Below are 21,889 nucleotides of genomic sequence, written 5' to 3' on the forward strand. Positions count from 1 at the left end.
GAATCATCAGTGTCGTGCCTGTCTCCAGCTTCAGCAGATGAGGGAGACTGGCTTAAGCATGGTGAGGGGATCGGAGAGCTGTCTCTCACCTCATCTGCAGGATCCGCGGGTGGAGCGGTGAGACCTGATCGTGGAGAAGATCTGTTCTGCACTGCGCAGCTGGTTGTCGGAGGCGCCGGCGCCATGTTGGCTGCGGCCGTCTTCACGAGGTCCGAAGTTTCTGGGTCTCGGGAGGCAAAATAGTGGGTGATTACCGCCGATATTTGGTGCCGCGGGACACTCTGGGACCTTCTCCTTCTGGGCATCAGTCGGGTGACCTTTAAAGGTCACCCGACTGGTAGGTAGGTAGCTCAATGTGTCGGGAGCTCAGGAATCAGCGTCCGGACTCCGCCATGGTCAGCCACGCCCCCGTGTCAAGTGGATTTAAGGCTGCATTCGCTTTCACAAACATGCAAAAACTGGGCTGCAAATGCACATCGCTCTTGAGGTGCCATTAATTGTTAATAGAACCCCAAACAAGGTTAGCAGACGTGTGGCAAAAGCACTACAAACGCAAGATGCTCAACGGCTGAAAAAACTTGTTAACATTTGATATCCTTGTATATTTATATAGACACCTAAATATGCAGCATCAGATGATTCTCAAACCCAGTTAAAATCTTGCTTCAGTGTCCCTATATACCACTCTCAACCCTGTATACAGAAGGGTCCCTAAAGAATATATTGGAAGACGTAGATCAGTCAGACTGTTTGCTCTATAATAAAATAAGTTAGAACTATATCAAATGCATGGTCCATATACAAGTTTTCAATAGTGTCTAAAAATCAAATCCCACCAAACTTGATTTTTCATTTTTATGCATCCCAGGTTTTACTGTGTATAAAATCCCACAGGGATTCTATTAGTACCTAAAGGGTGAGGGGGGAAATTATTTTTTATAAATAATTAGTTAAAAAGGACTGCTACAAATCTACTTCAACTACATCCTGTCCTATAAAAAAGAAAACTCCACTTCTCAAATCAGACTGGCCATCAAATATGTCACCACATCTGTTGACAGTATCGCAGAAGTGCTACCGGCAATGCTGCCTCTCATTTATCTGCCGCGTGCTGTCCAATGGCTGCAGGACCCCGTTACGTGCCTGGAGGTATCTTGTTTCCACAACAGGGTACCAATGGATGGACAGATTATGTCCATCTTAGTAAGTTGTAGTGCCTGCTCCCTATCCAAAATGTGAGGAGGAGGAGAGACTCCTGGGTGGGGCATGCGTGCTGTAGGGAGGGGATAAATAGAAGCCCATGTATCTCATGTAATTGTGTGCGATAATGTTGATGTGCACACACAATGACTAAATTACGTATCTGTGCCAATGCACTGTGGATAGGGCATGGTGGGGGACAGATGAAGGGCAACGCTCATCGATTGTACTTTTGTGGTGCTGATCACAGATGAGGGGACATGTTTGATGGCCAGTGTGATTTAAGAGGGTGAGTTTTTTTTTTTTCGTAGGCCAAGTTTGTAGATTTGTAGCAGACCTTCTTAACTACATTTTTTTAGGCTGCAATCACAGTTTCGTGTCCCTGTTTGCATGTGATTTTGTGTGTTGCATAGGATAAGCGCATTCAATTGAATGGGTTGCCTGATGTGCGTTCGTCACCCAAAAAAAAACTCCTACACCTTTTTCGAAATACAAGCTTCATGCAATTTTCGAAGAGTGTGGTTTGCCATGATTGCCGCAGGACAATCTTGGCAGAATCGCTTTATGTTCGGGGTGCCTTAGGAATAATGGAACCCAAACACCCACTGTGCAGCAACCGCCAGGAGATTTGGAAGTGTGAATGAAGTCTTGTAAAATCTGTTTGCCCTCCACCTTTAATGACTAATGGGATCTCTGTGCGACTTTATATAGATATACATTTATAACTTTATACCTGGGATAGAGCTGCAGGATTAATCATTAAAAAAATTGTGACCACGATTTAAACCCCCCCCCCCCCACCCCTCCACGATCTTAATCCAGCATTTACACAATTCATTCATGTAAGTGCAGAGCCGTTCTCTACTCAGAGCTGTCAAAAAAAAAAAGCAGGCAAATGTTTATCAACATTGTCAGCGCTGGGAGATGACCATAAACAGTTTCTTTTAGATCAAGAGAATGAACTTTGGTCTGTAAATCAGGTCAGTTTAAAGACCACTTAAAGACTAAAGCCCCTGTACACAGGATCGGATTTTCCGACGGGAAATGTTGGATGTCAGGCTGTTGGCGGAAAATCTGACTGTGTTTATGCTCCATCGGACATTTGTTGTCAGACTTTCCACCAACAAATGTTGGCTAGCATGTCTTCAAATTTTCCGCCAACAAATGTGTGTTGTCAGATTTTCTAATTGTGTGTACACAAGTCCGTCGGACAAAAGTCCAAAGTACAGACATGCATGCTCGGAAGCAGAAGCGGTCGGTCTTGTAAACTAGCGCTTGTAATGGAGAATTAACATTCGTGACGTGGCAAATTATGAAATCTCCAAATGCAGCACGCAATTCTCTTATTATCTTATTGTTATCGCAAACAAATTTTCAAAGGCTTTTTTTTTCTAGTGGTATCAAGAATAATATTTTTTTTTTATTTATTTGTGCCACAACACAATTATTCTGTAGTTTATAAGATCAAAGATACAAATATGTTGGTGTCCCTTGTCAATTTTACATTGTATTTTTTAAAATGTAACTGCCTACTCCCAAACTGTGATTTGAAGTAAACCACATAGCCAAGTATTATTCTCCACAATTTTTTAATTGTGCATTAAAAAAAAAAATTAGACGTGCATTTAGTGCTTGAGCATTAATTTCAATGGCCAGAATAAGTTACACGCGTTTACAATTGTTTTTTCTGCCAAAAAGCTGCTGCCATATGGTAAGGCATCTAGGAAAGATGACCAAAGCATTCAGTGTGCCTGAGGCCCTATATATATTATGCTCATTGTAGATTAGATCTTCATGTTTTTATCCTCCTGAAGTGGACTGTGGGTGTGGAAAACACATTCAGAAGAGAAGGAATCCCCACCCTGTAAGACTGACTGATATATTATTGCTGTAAAAAAATGAAAAGTAATATTCATGACATCATTAGACAAAATAGGGGTAATTAACTAAACTTCCTGCACCATTATAAGGGTGCAAGAAACTCGTGTTTGTGGTGTGTGCCATGTTAGCTAAGCAGATAGACCTGTTTCGGGTCTATCTGTGCCATCTGCGCCAATTTCTTTTTCAGAGTGAAATAGAAACTGGCGCAGGGTCTGCACCTAATTAACAAAGGGAAGGTGGCAGTTTTCCCATATAGAATCACAAATTTTGATGTAGCAATAATTACAAGTTATTGCAGATAACAGTGTTGCTTCTATTTTTGAGTACTTCTGTAAAATCTAAATCATTGGGTATATATCATGACTGTTTAGATTGGTGTTGATTTCAGTATCTGCTTCGTTTTATCTTTCATTAAACCTTTTCACACAGGAAGTGTCTGGAACTTTAAAATGAATCCATAATTTATCTTTGTTTATCTTCCGCTACATAGTAGTTGTGTTGCTTTGTAGATAAAGGGTGTTTAAGGGTGAAGATCATTTTAAACCACTGATACATCCTTAAAAAAAGTCATTCTTTTATATGGCAAATGAAACCCTTTTGAAGTGGAGTTTTACATTAAAATGTGATGTTATTTTGCACTGCAACATATTGGTGCAAAAAGCCACAGGTTTGCTCAATTTTTGTTAGGTAGAAGAAGACGGAGTTCACGAACTCAGGTTAAAGAGCAGTTCTCTATGTCTTTATCTGTGTTTGTACATCTTACAGAGTTGCTACACAGTTTGTAAGTAAAAAAAAATGCAATTAGAAAAAAATGTAATCAGATGTTGCTCATAGGACGCATACTTTTGTGCTGTACCCACAATGGCGAAAGCATCCTAAAGTGTCAGGGCAAAAATAAAATATTTAGTATAAATGCACATCTCTTCAGCACATGAAAATTTTGCAGTGTTTATCCTTGTAAAGGCTGCTGCAAGTACAGAAAAAGACCTCTTAATCTTCCAGAAATCCAGCCTGCTTCTGACTGTTTGGACAGGCAATACAATTCCTTTGCTGCACTGAAATCCCAACCAGGGTTATCGGTACTAGCTGCTGAACTAGAGGACTCTGCTTATCCTCATCCTTCTCTGTCCCATTGTACATACATACAATAGTTTCTTTACAAGCTTAAAGTGATACTATGTTGCACAGTGTGTAGGGAAAGGGCTCTTTGGAGATGTAGTTCTGGGGGGTGTCTGTGTCCTTAGGAACTAACCTCCAAGCAGCTCCCCATCTAAGGATTGCCAATGTCTACTGATGATGTCACAGGTAGAAATAAAAGTTGTTTATTTTTACAGAAAGAAAAAGAAAACATGAATGCTGAGGTATGTTCCAGAGTGGGCAAGAGTGGTTTGGGGTTATATTTGGGTAATACCCTGACATATATGAAAATCAGTGCCCACAGCTTCATATGCTCACATTCACACTTGTGTTCTGGTGCCGCAGCACTCTATAAAGCTTTAAGGGCCAGTTCACACCAGATGTAGTTCCGTGCACTTTTTTTCTGCACTAAAAATGCATGCACAATGTTTTCCATGTATTCCAATGGCTCTAGTTCACACCAGTGCAGTCAGTTCCAGTCAGGCCCCAAACGCATATCACAAACGCTGTGCGTTTGCCTGCACTGGATCCAACAGTACCGCAGTACCATACGATCCATTGCAGTGTGTTTTTGTAGTGTTGCTAGATTAGTATTTTTGTAAGACGACAGGCAAATCTAAAATGCGCAACATAGATCCTCCTGATCTGAGTACCTATGTCTACTAACATGAATCATGATGGATACTTTCCATCATGATCTTTATTTAATATTCCCTACCCCAATCTCCTACTCTGTCCCAGTGGCGGCTGGTGCTCCATTCTCTTGGGTGGGGCGCACAAACAAACCTGCACCTTGAGCCCACCCTTTTTTAAGCCAATTGGAGCCTCAGGCTCTAATCATGTGCTTCCAGAAAAAAAAAAAAACCCTTTGAAATCCATGCGTCTAATGCCCTGCATGTAGATTAGGGGCCGGGAGCATGGATTAGGGGGGCACAGCGCCCCCTAATGGATGGGCCGCTACTGCTCTGTCCACTTTTAGGTGATCCCTGAAAACATTTCTCTTCAGAGAAGCCTATTCTGCCTCTACTAACAACTGTACTTTTATCACCTGATCCTCCCTTTTAGATTGTAAGCTCTAACGAGCAGGGCCCTCTGATTCCTCCTGTATTGAATAGTATTACAACTGTACTGTCTGCCCTCATGTTGTAAAGCACTGTGCAATCTTTTGGCGCTATGTAAATGCTGTAAAATAATAATAAAAATAAAATAAAAATATTACTGAGGCCTCATGCACATTGGGTGTTTTTACAGCTGCACCTAGGGGCATCTGCTGGTATTTTTTTTCCTGCTTCTAAACTCCTCTGCATGTTAGCCTATGTATCCATGGAAAAAAGAATAAGATATTGTGTTGACTGGAACCCAACCATCATTGAACGGGGCACATAAAAGGGCTAGGAGAGTGGTAGGGAACACCAGGTAAAATGGATGCAGCTCCTCTCAAATTAGGTATTGAGATCCTAATACACATATAAAAAACAAACACAAGAGGGCGCCTCCATCTAGGTGTAGCGATTTAATTAAAAAGGCATAAAAAACAATTAAAATGCACTCACTAGATAAAAGTAGATCAAGGGTTGTCATAGACCCATATAGACCTTTTATAGGATCACTGTGAGGCTGCAGAGCTCAGCAGGCATGTGGCAAGTTGAAGCAGAGTTCTTGAAGAAAGTGCAGCTGGCAGGCTTCAGGCTGAAACATAAGCATCAGCAGCTTCCAGAAGTGGTAAAATGGCTGCGGCTCCAAAACAGCACCTCTCACGGCTGGGTAAAGACAGGAAGTGGAAGGAATGTGGCTACATGTTTCAGGGCAGAAAGGAGGGCCACTTTATCAAACCATGGTTTTATCCTATGGTTTGATAAAGGGGCCCTCCTTTCTGCCCTGAAACATGTAGCCCCTCCACTAACTGTCTTCACCCAACCATGAGAGGTGCTGTTTTGGAGCCGCAGCCATTTTACCACTTCTGGAAGTTGCTAATGCTTATATTCCAGCCTAAGGCCTGACAATTGCACTTCTATCAAGAACTCTGCTTCAACCAGCCATGCGCCTGCTGAACTCTGCAACCTCACGATGATCCTATGATGGTCTGTATGGGTCTATGACAACCCTTTATCTACTTTTATCTAGTGAGTGCATTTTAATTTGTTTTTTTTTTATGCCTTTTAAGTTAAATCGATACACCTAGATGGAGGCGACCTCTTGTGTTTGTAGCCTATGTATCCATGCACATATAGACTTTTAGCTGTGTTTAGATACAGGAAAACACACCCAATGCCAGTGTATCCAGAGTTTGGGCAGAAAAAAAACACTTGACGCTTGTAAAAGCATGTGAATGTGGCTAAATGTTTAGCGCTTGAATGTTAATTTCAATGACCAGAATACATTTACATAGTTTGTATGCAGGCACATGCTTACTCAGGTGAACTAATAGTGGCAAAAACTCTACTGTATCAGTTGATCAATTCATGTCTATTTACCTCTCACAATTTTGTTTACAACATGTTATGAAATTGTGATTATCTTCTTCTTAAAGTTGTTGTAAAGCCTAATTTGTTTTTTCTAAAATAACAAACATGTTATACTTACCTGCTCTGTGCAATGGTATTGCACAGAGCATCCCCTGAACCTTCTCTCCTGGGGTCTCCAACTGGCGCTCTCTGCTCTTCCTCTTATTGCACTACCATAGTAATTTGCTTCACACAGAGCGCTGCTCAACCCCTTTCCTCACAGGATTTGATTGTTGGCAGCAGGAGCCAATGGCTCTCTTTGCTCTCACAAAGTCCTAGGAAGAGAAAGCAGCACTGCTGCACTTGGGCTCAGCGTTGGGTCAATAGAGGACTCGGGTAAGTATAAGGAGGGGTGTGAAATAGTGAGGAAAATACGGGGACATTTCTTACCTTAATGCAGGGAATGCATTAACCACTTACTGTAACGACCGCCCCACATACATTTACAGGGTGGCCACTCTGTGCCAGATCACGTACGTGATCTGATACTTCCAGGTCGGGGGGGGGGGGCGTGCTCGATGTCTGCCGGGACCCGCCGATTGTTCAGGACACAAGCAGAACGGCAGATTGTCGTTCTGTCAGCGTGAAAGGCTTTGATCCGGTGTTACTGTAAAGCAGGATCATGGATCTTTGCCTTCCCCTAGTCAAAGCACCTCCCCCACAGTAAGTAAGCACAACCTGGGCATACATTTAACCCTTTGATCACCCCTGATGTTAACGCCTTTCCTGCCAGTGTCATTAGTATATTTAGCATATTTTTTTTAGCACTGTTCACTGTATTAGCGTCAGTTAGGTGTCTGATTTGTCCCCCGCAATATCACAGTCCCGCTATAAGTCGCTGATCGCCACCATTAGTAAATAATTAACATCCCATAGTTTGTAGACACTATAACTTTTGTGCAAACCAATCAATATACGCTTATTGGGATTTTTTTTACCAAAAATAAGTATTAGAATACATATTGGCCTAAATTGATTAAAAAAAAAAAAATATATTGATTTTTTACCTTTTTTATTGGGTATGTTTTATAGCAGAATGTGATTTTTTTTTTTTTTTTTTTAATTGTCTTTTTTTTTTTTTTTGTTTTGTTTTGTTTATAACGCAAAAAAATAAATGAAAAACGCAGAGGTGATCAAATGCCACTAAAATAAAGCTCTATTTGTGGGAAAAAGGGACAAAAATGTATTTGGGTACAGCATCGCACAACTGCACAATCGTCAGTTAAAGTAAAATAGTGCTGTATTGCAAAAAATGGCCTGGTCATGAAGGGGGTAAAAACCTTTAGGAGCTCAAGTGGTTAAGGTAAAAAATGTCCAGCCTTTAGAACCTCTTTATTGAAGTGCAAATCCCACTTATGTTTAGTGTTTGCTTATAGTAAACCTATACGAATTAACAAAGTTAACGAAAACTGCCTTCACCCAAGTATACCTTTTACAAATCTGAAGTCACTTGGGTTAATTCAGATAAACAAAATGCTGAAAAAAAATACCCTTTTTACTTTTAAACACTTAGAAATGTGGCAGACCCAGGGGTCAAACACTCTAGATCAGTGGTATCCAAACTGCGACCCAGAGGCCGAATGCGGCCCTTTGCTCAACTTTTTTCGGCCCTTGGGGCACTTTTCCTCCCACTAATACAAGACCCTATTCCTCTCACTGACACTGACAATGGGGTATAATTCCTCCTAATGACATTAACAACAGGACACTATTTCCCCAATTGACAGCAACGATGGAGCACTATTCCTCCCACTGATGTCAATGATGGGGCACTGTTCTTTCCGCTGATACCAACAATGGGGAAGTGTTCCTCCCACTGATACCAACAATGGGAAAATGTTCTTTCCACTGATACCAATGATGGGACATTATTCCTCCCACTGATACCAAAGATGGGACACTGTTCCTCACAAAGACACCACTGATAGGATACTATTCCTCCCACTGATACCAGGCTGCTATTCCTCCCCCCAACAGCAAAGATGCATTGTTTACTCCCACTGACACCAGGACAATTTCTACTCTCACAGTCCAGCCCCCCTAAAGTCTGAAGGATAGTAAACTGGCCCTTTGTTTAGAAAGTTTGGAGACCCCTGCTCTAGATTAATTATTGCTTTTCGAAAAATACCAGAGACATGAGGTGAAAATTCCTTTTTTATGTATGTCCAGCATTTCCTCTTTTTGGTGTATTATAAAGTAATTATCCAGGTTGAGTGACCCTTTGGGTTTGGCACATAATTATTTTGCCTCTGTTAAAAGCATGAACAGAGATAAATAATGGTGTTTTTGTTAACACAGGGAGGAATGTTTGTTTGGAATCGCTTATTTCCACCATTACGGCAACGACAGGTAGTAAATCAAGCAGAACCACAGGCACCTCCTACTCCGGCTCCTGAGGAACAGGTAAAACCTTATTTAAACTGCAGGATTGCATAAGTGTCACTTTTTGAGAAAACCTAATGCATATAGTTTTGTTAAACATACAGTGCATCCGGAAAGTATTCACAGCGTTTCACTTTTTCCACATTTTGTTATTTTACAGCCTTAATCCAAAATTGATTAAATTCATTATGTTCCTCAAAATTCTACAAACAATACCCCTTGATGACAACGTGCAAAAAATTTGAAATCTTTGCAAATGTATTAAAAGTAAAAAATGAAAAAAATCACATGTACATAAGTATTCACAGCCTTTGCTCAATACTTTGTTGAAGCACCTTGAACAGCCTCAAATCTTTTTGAGTATGATTCTACAAGCTTGGCACACCTATTTTTGGACATTTTCCCCCATTCTTCTTTGCTTGACCTCTCAAGCTCCATCAGGTTGGATGGGGAGCATCGGTGCACAGCCATTTTCAGATCTCACCTGTGATTTTCAATCGGGTTTAAGGCTGGACTCTGCCTGTGCCACTCAGACATTCTCATAGTTTTCCCTTTGCCACTCCTTTGTTATCTTGGCTGTCTGCTTAGGGTCATTGTCCTGTTGGAAGATGAATCTTCACCTCAGTCTGAGGTCCAGAGCGCTCTGGAGTAGGTTTTCATCAAGGATTATTATTATTATTATACAGGATTTATATAGCGCCAACAGTTTGCGCAGCGCTTTACAACATGAGGGCAGACAGTACACTTACAATACAAATCAATACAGGAGGGATCAGAGGGCCCTGCTCGTTAGAGCTTACAATCTAGAAGGATGTCTCTGTACATTGCTGCATTCATCTTTCCCTCGATCCTGACGAGTCTTTCAGTTCCTGCCGCTGAAAAACATCGCCATAGCTTGATGCTGCCACCACCATGCTTCACTGTAGGGATGGTATTGGCCAGGTGATGAGAGGCACCTGGTTTCTTCCAGACATGACGCTTGCCATTCAGGCCAAAGAGTTCAATCTTTGTTTCATCAGAATTTCGTTTTTTCATGGTCTGAGAGAACTTCAGGTGCCTTTTGCAAACTCCAGGTGGGCTGTCATGTGCCTTCCGTCTGGCCACTCTACCAAGCAAGCCTGATTGTTGGAGTGCTGTGGAGATGGTTGTCCTTCTGGAAGGTTCTCCTCTCTCCACAGAGAAACGCTGGAGCTCTGTCAGAGTGACCATTGTGTTCTTGGTCTCCTCCCTGACTAAGGCCCTTCTCCCCCCGATCGCCTAGTTTGGCTGGTGGTTCCAAACATCTTCCATTTTCTGATGATGGAGGCCGCTGTGCTCATTGGGACCTTCAGTTCTGCAGAAATGTTCCTGTACCTTTCCCCGAATCTGTGCCTCAATACAATCCCGACTTCATGACTTGGTAGTGAGTGTACAGCTTGTATAACAGTGTAAATTTGCTGTCCCCTCAAAATAACTCGACACACAGCCATTAATGTCTAAACTGCTGGCAACAAAAGTGAGTACACCCCTAAGTGAAAATGTCCACATTGGGCCCAAAGTGTCATAAAATATTTACAAAAATGTGAGGGGTGTACTCACTTTTGTGAGATACTGTGTGTGTGTGCGTGTGTGTGTATGTATATATAATATACACACACAGGTATGTGTCTTTCCAAATCATGTCCAATCAGCTGAATTTACCACAGGTGGACTCCAGTCAAGTTGTAGAAACTTCTTGAGGATGATCAGTGGAAACAGGATGCACCTGAGCTCAATTTTGAGTATCATGGCAAAGCCTGTGAAAACTTATGTACATGTGATTTTTTTTTTTTTTTTTTTTTCTTTTAATAAATTTGAAAAGGTTTCAAACAAACGTTTTTCACCTTGTCGTTATTGGGTATTGTTTGTGGAATTTTGAAGAAGATAATCAATTTAATCCATTTTGGAATAAGGCTGTAACCTAACAAAAAGTGGAAAAAGTGAAGTGCTGTGAATACTTTTCGGATGCACTCTATCTTTCCCTAGAGATTTTTCTTTTTTAACACGGTACTGCTGTCATTCTTTGACTCTGATTTGTAGCCACACTTGGGGAATAATATAGATGGACTTTTTTGGCAGTAATCAGTTTGTCCACTTAAATTAATATACTAGTTTGTCAGCTGCCCTCTTTATGGTGGGGTATTGCAGGAACAAGTAACATAACTGGTTGATATACTGGTAAATGGGTTCAGGGTTCATTGTTAAAAGTTAACCTATTATCCATGTGATATCAGTATTGTTTTAAAATTATTAATTCTTGAGAATATTATTCTAGAGAAATGTCTATTGTTTACAGAATATTACTTTTTAGTAGTATGCATACTGGTAGTATACATTGGGATTCAGTACACATTATTCAAATATACATTAGGAATCAAGACACATGTTGACTAAAAAGAAAAGAGAGAGAGAGAGCGATGAGTCAATACTTTGTAAGAACAGTGCTAAAAAATATCTGACCCACAATATGCTTGATTGTTGCTTAGAAAGAAGCTTCTTAGAAAATTATTATTCGAGATAGAAAAAGGTGATAACTGTTGTAAATTCCCAATGCAATTGTAAAACTGTTGCAGCTTCAATTTTCCAGACAGTTTGAAGTAAACCCCCTTTAATGCAAAGCAGCTGATACCATTATGACCAATTACACCATGGACTATCACGTCCCCTGACAGTATGGAAATCCCCAGATTTATTAGACTTCGTTTTCTTCTTGCAAGTTTTAGTAATATAACATATTTTCCTCCCCTGCCTCAACTTCAAAGGGCAGCCCAAGCCAGAGTCAAAAAAATGTCCTAACCCAACAAGAAGAAACACATGATAGAGCTGCCCTTTGTTAAACGAAATAGATATGACATGTACTGTACTTGTTTTATATGCAGAAAAACGTAAAGCTTTCTATAGTCAGAAAAAAATATATATAAAAGTCGGGCTGATTCTTCGCTAGTCTTTGGGTCCTCAGCACCGGCATGATTACTGTGCGAAGCCAGATATAAATCCTGGTGGCTTCACACTGCGCTTGCGCAAGTGGCACTGCACTTTGTGAATGGACTCACAGCATCCTGGGACCTGTGACGTGTCCCAGGTTGTGGGGAGGGAGGGGGGAAACTTCCAGTGGAATTGCCTAGGTGATTCCAGCAGAAGGAGCAGATACCCCCCCCAAAAAAAAGTCTCAAAAGAGCCAGCTGTCCCTGCTGTCAGAATACAAGGGCTCAGTGGGACAGAGTGTGTGGATGGGGGGCCAAGTCATTTTTTTTTTTCTTTTTCAGTTCAATTCACTGGTTAAATGAAAAACAAAAATGACTAATTTATGGGCTGCTTTATTCCCATGGAAAAAAAAAAAATCATCCACCATGGATGGCCTACGCCCTTTCTTGCCATTGAAATGGGCTACCCCGCTCGATCCAATACTTAGGAACTAGAATTCCTGCAAATATCAACAATATTCTTCCTCTTAATTTCCAGCCCCTTCTGACAACGCCAACTGCCGACCTTTAAGAAGTGGAATGCTTGGTCTTATTCTGGTTCGGCCGCTGTAATGTACTTGTGATGAATGCGATGCCTAGGCTCTTGTACTTGTTACAAGCCCTACCTGTCAAAATTCCTCAGACTTTTCTTCATGCGGTGTGTTCCACTTTAAATTCATATGGTGGGGGAAACCCACATCTTGGCAGAGCACTGTTGCTGAGGCCAAAACTTAGGGGTGGCATAGGTTTCCCAGATCCAGGCCTGTACTGCACAGTGGTACATCTGACCCGGGTAGTTGACTGGTGTCGCCATGGTGACCTGATACTCTGGCTAGTGCTGAAGAGAGATGCTGCTGGGGCGCCACTCGCTGGCCTTCCCTGGGCAGGGAAAACGCAGGGTACCTCCTTGGCTACTCACCCGTTGATTGGTCCCACTCTTGCAGAAACTGCCAGGTTCTTTCACTTATCCTCTTTGAATAATTTCCCTACCCCTATGATGCCAGTTGTTGGACATCTGGGGTTCATACCCGGTCTAACCGATCTGACTTTCTACTAACAGGCTGAATAGGGGTTGTTACGGGCATCTCTTTCCTTACAGCCGTCTGGATAGATTCCCACCAGGACCCTTCTTACTGGACATACCCCCCTTGCATTAGATCACTGGAAGGTTATACAGCTTTAGCACTTTCTTGGTTCACTGCCCAAAGTGGCACTCTTCCTTCAGAAGCTTCATTCCATTGAAGAGCTCTGTTTGGGAGAAGGCCAAATTCAGAGTTTCCTTTCCACAACTTACAAAACTCTCTTGGATCCCTATGCCACCTCAGACCCACTCTTTTTGGTGAAGTGGGAGAGAGATCTGTGCATTACCTTTCCCAATCCCCAAAAGGAGCACATACTTTTCTTCATGCAAAAGTCCTCTCTCTGCAGTATCAGGAAACTACCTACAAAATAGTCACACCAAGACTCCGTCGGTTTTGGCCAAGCTATTCCCTAATCAATCGGATCACTGCTGGCTCTGTGGCCTGCATAGGGGCCCCAAGCTCCAAACTTCTTGGCAGCCAGTCCTTCAACTTATACACAAATTTACGGACATTTCTTTGGATGATGACCCAGCTGCAGTTTTACTCAACCTTACCCCTTCATCCAGGAAACTGTATCATAAGTCATAAACACCTTCTGAATGCAGCACGGGCGTGCATTCCGTGCCAGTGGAAGCAACAGGGGGCACCAACAGTAGCTTAATGGCTCACAAGAGTGGGCAACATTGAACGGATGGAGGATCTGACACCCGCTCTCCCGGATAAGTCAGAGGAACATAAGGACTGATGGTTTTATTGGGATCTTTTCAGCTTCTCTGAATTTCTCTGAGATGCATAACTTTTAACACTTACCTGCGATTTCTACTGCCTGATTGGTATGGAGGTTTCTTGCTCTTCGGGGGGGTTCTCTCTAACCCCCTCCCACCCTGTTCCCTCTTTCTTGGGTTTCTCTTCCTCTCATACTTAATCAATAATAGGTGTGCACACACCCCTGTTGGACCCCGCGCATTAGACTCCCCCCCCCAGTGACTCTGTAGTTACTCTCAGAGGACAGAAAGATTCTCTATTAATGCGTGGTTAGTTTCAGACTGACTTGACCTGATAGTTCTTTCAACTTATGTAACAGGTTACATTATTCATTTCATTTAATTCCCCAGGAGGGGTATAACCGCCTTTCGATTGTCCCTAAAGCAATTTCTTTTGTTAGTAAATTCACAGAATATGCAGTCTTGTATCTGTAGCACACCTATTGAATAAAGCAAAAAAAATAAAAAATAAAATCATGCATGTCAAATCAGGTGTGAATAATTAGCTGTAGGACAATGGCACCCAGGTACCTCCCACTCCTGGCCAACTACTACGTAGAAAGCACTTGTGCTGCATAGATAAATATAAGTGTTTTCTTAACGTCTCTGTCACTGCCAAGTTGTTATGTTGACAGAATTACTATGGTGACATGGGCCTAACATTAACAATAATTGAAGTAGAAGCTTTTCTGCTAGTTTTGCCCTCTTAATAACAAAAAAAAAAAACTTTTTTTAATTTCAAGATGAAATGGTTTTGTAGCCTAATAAAATTATGTCTGCTTTTTACAGGACAGAACGGCCTTTCATGTGATAACACATTTAACCCTCTGACTTCAGTACATACTACTTACCCACTTTCAGGAAACCAGTGACATATGTTATAGTTGAAGAAAGGAAAAATCCTGGACGGCCGCACACCACTGAACGCATCTTTATTGAAAGATTAAAATCCAAAAACAGTCATATCTGAAGCATAGAAAACAGGGAAAAACAGCTAACGCAGCTGTTTTTTCCCTGTTTTCTATGCTTCAGATATGACTGTTTTTGGATTTTAATCTTTCAATAAAGATGCCTTCAGCAGTGTGCGGCCATCCAGGATTTTTCCTTCCTCCTTAATTTGAGCTGAGTCGGCACCTGCAAGATTGTATAGGGCGGGTTTCTTCAACAGGTCTGGAGCCTTTGAGCTGCAATTTCTCTTTGACATATGTTATAGTGTCATCAATGCAGTTTAAATCTATGACCTCTTTACTGACTGTAGATGTGGTCTTGGTGACTGCAAGGCCATCTAGTCGCTTCTGCAAGACCATCTAATCCCTGTATTGGAATTTTTACAAAAAAATATAATAGTGGCGGAACACCAGGGCCCGATTGCAAGTGCGACCTTTGCAGAGACTGCAAAACATACTACAGGAGAGGGTCAGAGACTGCACAAGGTACTACATGAGAGGGTCAGAGATTGCAAAATGTACTACAGGAGAGGGTTACAAACTGCAAAATGTACTACAGGAGAGGGTCAGAGACTGCATAACGTACTACAGGAGACGGTCAGAGACTGCAGACATAGTACAGGAAATGGTCCGAGACTGCAGACATGATACAGGAGATGGTCAGAGACTGCAGACATTGTAGAAGTGTGTCATAGCAGTGACCAGTGTGGAAAAACATTGATCACTGCACTAGGTGTAAACAGGAGTTAGCAAGATATAACAAAGTGCCAAAAAAAACTTTACTAACAGTCAATTCTCAAGCACAGGAGGAAAGTAAATGATTAACAGGTCTGTGAAGCTCCCAGCCTGACCAGTTAATTCCTTCAAAGATAACAAGGAAAAGGTCAAACAAATCATGGATGGCTGACATGGGACTCTGGCACAAATAGCTCTATAGAAACAGCTGAAGTTGCAGTGTCTTCCAGAAGTTAAAATTCATCATTCACCTGTCCTGTGTGCAGTGTAAATAAAAACATAGATAAGAAGCAGTGTGAGAAGATGGAGGGGAAGTAATCCCTAGATCAGTGTGACATTGCCTATTCTACACACAGAATGGGAGAACACACTGATGATTAGACTTCTGCAGCCGGCATTACCAGTGAGCCTGAGCCTCATTCATACTCGGGTATGTCGGATTCTTTCCATCCCACCCTGCTCTGGCCACTAGCATCTTCTGGTCAAATGTGGTGGACTAGGTAATCTGAGTGGCTAAGGAGGTGACGGAAGGCCGAGCAACTTAGTCACACCCTCCTACTAAGAAGAGCAGCGCTATTGGCTGCCTGGTACACTGGTCTGTCCCTTTCTCTCCAGCATCTGAAAGCCGGTGGGAGGAAGAGGGGGGAAGCCACACACAGCTCTGCAATTGCTACCACCTGCCCGCACCAAACTCCTTGCTGTCCGGGTCACCCTATCAACGGCTCTGCCTGGAGCCAGGGGGGCAAGGAAGAGGAGGAACAGGTGAGACAAGGGTCCACTGCGCCCCTAGTTGGCAGTGCGCGCTGGGCAGCTGCATAGCTCACCTAGTGGGAGCGCTGGCCCTGCATGTACCCCGTTCGTCTAGCCAAATAGGATGAGTATGCAAAGAGAGAAGGAAGAATCTAGTGCTATCTATTGATTAAAATGTACACTGTTGTTAATAGCGTAGCACTGTTTCTGTTATTTTGTATTCAAGTAGCGTGAGAGCACTTGTTAGTGATAGCGGCTATTTTTTATTTAAATGATTTATTCTGTAAAATACTTTTTTTTAGATTGCGCAGATTGAGATTTATTTCACAGTGATTAGGATGGGTTCAGAATAAATAAACATTTAAAAATACATTGGCTGATCCAATGTCTTTTTTTTTACCATTGCAGGTTGCTCAACTGATGGAGATGGGATTCTCCAGAGCTGATGTCTTAACTGCGCTAAGGGCTTCAAACAATGATGTCAACTTGGCTACCAATTTTTTATTACAGCGATGATGTTCAGGGAAATTTGCAATATTGTTTTCTGCTCGTGTCCTATCCAAAGATTCTTTTTATATGTATTACACTTGGAAAAAGTGGTTGATGTATTTTTAAACGCTCTGAAAACCTACTACATGGCATTGTACAAAGCAGGACAGTTATTTAATAATACTGAAATAGTAATGTTTTAACAAGATTTTTATGTATGTATTATGGCTAATTGATTAAAGGAGTAGAGCCTGTTCAATTTGCAAAGTGAATTTTCACTCACCTTAGTGAATGTTGTGAAAATTCTCTATGCAAAAAATACCCAGTTAGGCACAAAATTGGATGATAGAAGTGAGCACAGCTTCCCAGTATTCACTAAGCTCACTGAACATGCTTTTCTCCTACAGTAAAGTAGCTACAATGTGTTGTTTACATAAAAAATTGATTTTTCTAGATGATCTATTCAATGTACATTTTCACAACGTAGGAAATGTATGCGTTTTTTGTACTAAGAGAGCCTGAAGTCTTTGTATTACTGGAAAATGAATGAAAAGCTAGGAAAAATGACTGCTGTTTAAGATTAGGCTATGATGTTGCTGAAGTGCATGGATAAGCTGAGTAGGTATGGTCAAATGTTATAATAAATACTGTATGGACCTCTGTTTTCTAAAAATTTAAACATGATTATAATAGGAGAAGTTTCCAATGTGATTATGTAATCTAGCTTTTTGTTTATCTTCAGGTATGATTAAATCTTGTACAGCAGCCCATAAAATCAATATCGCTGCCAAACAACATTTTGTCACCCAGTGCTCTCTTGAAGTACAGTGCCTTGAAAAGGTATTCATACCCCTTGAAATTGTCCACATTTTGTCATGTTACAACCAAATACGTAAATGTATTTTATTGGAATTTTATGTGATAGACCAACACAAAGTGGCACATAATTGTGAAGTGGAAGGAAAATGATAAATGGTTTTCAAAATGCTTTACAAATAAATATGTGAAATGTGTGGCATGCATTTGTATTCAGCCCCCCTGAGTCAATACTTTGTAGAGCCACCTTTCGCTGCAATTACAGCTGCAAGTCTTTTTGGGTATGTCTCTACCAGCTTTGCACATCTACAGATTGACATTGTTGCCCATTCTTCTTTGCAAAATAGATGAGGCTCTATCAGATTAGATGGAGAGTGTCTGTGAACAGCAATTTTCAAGTTTTGCCACAGATTCTCAATTAGATTTAGGTCTGGACTTTGACTGGGCCAATTATAACATATGAATATGCTTTGATCTAAACCATTCAATTGTAGCTCTGGCTGTATGTTTAGGGTCATTATCCTGCTGGAAGGTGAACCTACGCCTCAAGTCTTTTGCAGACCCTAACAGGTTTTCTTCTAAGATTACCCCGTACTTGCCTCCATCCATCTTCCCATCAACTCTGATCAGCTTCCCTGTCCCTGCAGAAGAAAAGCATCTCCACCACATGATGCTGCCATGTTTTCATGGTGATGTGCAGTGTTAGTTTTCCACCACACATAGCGTTTTGCTTTTAGGCCAAAAAGTTCAATTTTGGTCTCATCTGACCAGAGCATCTTCTTCCACATGTTTGCTGTGTCCCCCACATGGCTTCTTGCAAACTGTAAACTGGACTTCTTATGGCTTTCTTTCAACAATGGCTTTCTTCTTGCCACTCTTCCATAAAGGCCAGATTTGTAGAGTACACAACTAATAATTGTCCTAAAGGACAGATTTTCCCACCTGAGCTGTGGATCTCTGCAGCTTCTACAGAGTTACCATGGGCCTCTTGGCTGCTTCTCTGATTAATGCTCTCCTTGCCTGGCCTGTCTGTTTAGGTGGACACCCATGTCTTGGTAGCTCTGCAGTTGTGCATGCCCTTTCCATTTTCAGATGATGGATTGAACAGTGCTCAGTGAGATGTCCAAAGCTTTGTATTTTTTGCTTTAAACTTCTCCACAACTTTATCCCTGACCTGTCTGGTGTGTTCCTTGACCTTCGGGATGCTTTTTATTCACTAAGGTTTTTTAACAAACCTCTGAGGGCTTCACAAAACAGCTGTACTTATATTGAGATTAAATTGCACACAGATTGGACTCTATTTACTAATTAGGTGACTTCCGGAGGCAATTGGTTCCACTAGATTTTAGTTAGGGGTATCAGAGTAAAAGGGGCTGAATACAAATGCACGCCACACTTTTCAGCTATTTGTAAACCATTTATCATTTTCCTTTCACTTCATAATTCTGTGCCACTTTGTATTGGTCTATCACATAAAATCCCAATAAAATACATTTCCGTTTTGGTTGTAACATGACAAAAACTTTGGAAAATTTCAAGGGGTATGAATACTTTTTCAAGGCACTGTATATTTTTTAGTTTGGAGATAATAGTGAATGGTTAAAACCCTTGTCAAGTTTTAATTTATTTTGCATTCTGTGTTCCATTATAGAAATTGTCCTTCACTTCCTGTCCCAAAGCCACTTACCCTAACCCTAATTTCTTCTTTGACTGATGTCTCCTCCTGCTGTGCTGACAATTTCAAATGTAGAATTAGTGGGCAAAACAAATAGAGCGGGCAATTTTCTCCAGTGGTGACACAGACAGCAATAAAAACCTAATGGGTGTTTTAACCCCTCGCCATGTTAACCAAAAAATCCAAGAAAAAAAGTCTTCCCTGCCTTCCTGTGTCTCCTGCCCTTCCACAATTCCAGTGCTGCAACCTATATAGCACTCCTCGGCATTCATTAGTTATGGGGAGTTCTCCTCTGTGTGATAGTTCCATCCTCCTACCTCTATGTCTCTGGTTGGTTCTCTAGTGATTAGGTTGGGGGGGGGGGGGGGTCAGAGAATGAAAACCATAGTGTACAGTGGAGGACATAGGCAACCTGCTCCCTGGAATATGAAAAGTTTTAAAGAGAATTTGTGCCCGCCACCCTCATTTTTTTTTTTCTTTGTTTTTTTTTTTTTTTTTTTTTATTTCATTCTCCCTTACCTTAAGGTTGTATTAGCAGATTTTAGATACTGTCCCATCCAGCGGATCCAGCAATTTCACGCTGAGATCCTCTTATACCCAGCCACAGTTCTGTCCCACGCTGCCATGTTCTTTCTAATGTCATCGAGAGGCCCACCAGCTCTGCCCTATTTTTCCAACTGGAAGGCTATGCCTCCTGGAATATGTGACGTGCATATCCTGGGAGGCACATGGGAAGGCAGGGCTGGACATTTTTACCTAAAAAAAAAAAAAAAAAAAGAAAAAGTAAAAAAAAGCACAATATGTACAGAGGATGGAAGAAGGGGTGGAGTGGACGGGTGTAGCAGAAGAAAGTAAAGGTCCGCTTTAACAAAGGCTGCAGCACTGAAATGGAGAGAAGGTAGGAGACACAGGCCACCAGAGAGCTGAGTAAAAACGTTTTTCTTGCATTGAATTTTCAGCTGAATCATTTTTAACCTTACAGGGTCGCTTTAAACAACCATTGTTCTATCCCACCATTGCATATGAGCTGTGAATTTAGGTGCCTGCTTATTTTTTCACTTTCACTGGAGAACAAGGGGACTTCATTTGAAAATGATCAGCCTAGACAACAGACCTTTCTTATGGCTCATGTAGACAGATGGGCATCATTGTTCTGTGTTTAAAATTCACATCTAATACAAGTGAACAAATTCACATTTACGTTGATGGTGCAGTGTGGATGATGGTTCTGAGGTTGTGTTTGACCTGCTTTGCATTCCATTTCTTTTGACATAGTAGGCCCTAATGGGATACATTGCATTGCAGGCAGAACAAATCCACTGCAACCTTTTGCTGCATTTTGCATTCAATAGATGTATTTGGGCAACACTGAGTTGAGTTGCACTTGACAATGCCCAGCTACAGTAGAGATTCCCAGAGATTATTTTGCCATTGCTAGCCCTAGCCTTCCATGAACCTGTCAAATCCTCAGGTACTAAATCATAGAAAGTTAGTGTCTGTTCTTTTAATGTCCTTTCTAGATAAAGAAAAATAAAAAATAAACTGCTGATAACAAAATATAATCGAAACAGAACTTCATGTAGAAGAGACATAATAGACAAAAACTATAAAAATAATAGTGCAGATTGTGAATGCGGTGATGGCTCTCAAAGCACAGTGAAACAAAAGGTAAAAGTAAGGGTTATATATGCAAAAATGCTTGATTTTCTTGGATTACATAAAAGAGTTAATGTGTTTTAAAAATATAGTTGTATATTAGAGATTAGTGATCTCTACAAGTCATTCTACACCTATTGTTTTGCCACAAACGCAAAAAAAGGGAACAGAGAAGAGATGAATGTGTGTGCACCGATTACTATTACCGCACCGATTACTATGTATTAATGTGATAAGCAATATCTGTTCCTTTTGGTGTATAATATGTTTGCTACCACTTGGAAAACAACTGGTAAAACAAGGCCACTAAGTTTCCTAATAAATATCTTTATTATTGGTCTTCTTATTTACTGGAAGTTTTTGTCTTAAAAACTGATGTAGGCAGCCAGCAACAAAACTGCAAACTGACATCAAGCAACAAAGTTGCATTCTTTGGGTAGTTTGAACATTTTTTTTATTAACAGGAGCTCTGTAAGACAATGATATTATTGTAGTTGGTCTTCATGATTACTTCATTGTCATCCATGTATAATTCATGTAGATGTTCTCCTATCCTCTTACCTTGTTTCCTGGAATTACGAAACCATCTGGTGTAAAAAATGTCAGTGGGAGGTGCTTGAAAGATTTAACCTTTCATCCTCATTGTTCTGTTTTTTAGTTCATGTGATCCATTAGTGGGCAACCTATCTGCGTGAGTATTGGGAAATCTAGAGCTGTATATATGGTAACTGGGTGAATAGGGCTTCTGTTATGTAGATTGGTTGATTTTATTTTGAGAAAGGTAGCAATGTTTGAATGTCATACATTCCTGAAGGAGCCTTGGAAAAAGATCACTTGTATATTCACTTTATAGAACGGGTGCTCAACCTGTGTCCTCCCAGCTGTTGCAG

General features: G+C 41.1%; 1 protein-coding gene across 1 annotated transcript in view; it reads left to right on the top strand.

Annotated features, from left to right (window-relative positions):
* The window catches only part of UBAC2 (UBA domain containing 2), a 292,792-nt gene extending 271,447 nt beyond the window's left edge, over positions 1-21,345 (top strand). Inside the window, exons 9-10 of the mRNA XM_073614426.1 lie at positions 9,021-9,125; positions 16,772-21,345. Coding sequence (XP_073470527.1) covers positions 9,021-9,125; positions 16,772-16,879 — 213 coding nt within the window. The 3' untranslated portion in view covers positions 16,880-21,345. The remainder of the gene's footprint in view (positions 1-9,020; positions 9,126-16,771) is intronic.
* Positions 21,346-21,889: the final 544 nt, after the last annotated feature.

The sequence above is a fragment of the Aquarana catesbeiana genome, linkage group LG02, assembly GCF_042186555.1.
Source record: "Aquarana catesbeiana isolate 2022-GZ linkage group LG02, ASM4218655v1, whole genome shotgun sequence".
Taxonomy (NCBI): domain Eukaryota; kingdom Metazoa; phylum Chordata; class Amphibia; order Anura; family Ranidae; genus Aquarana; species Aquarana catesbeiana.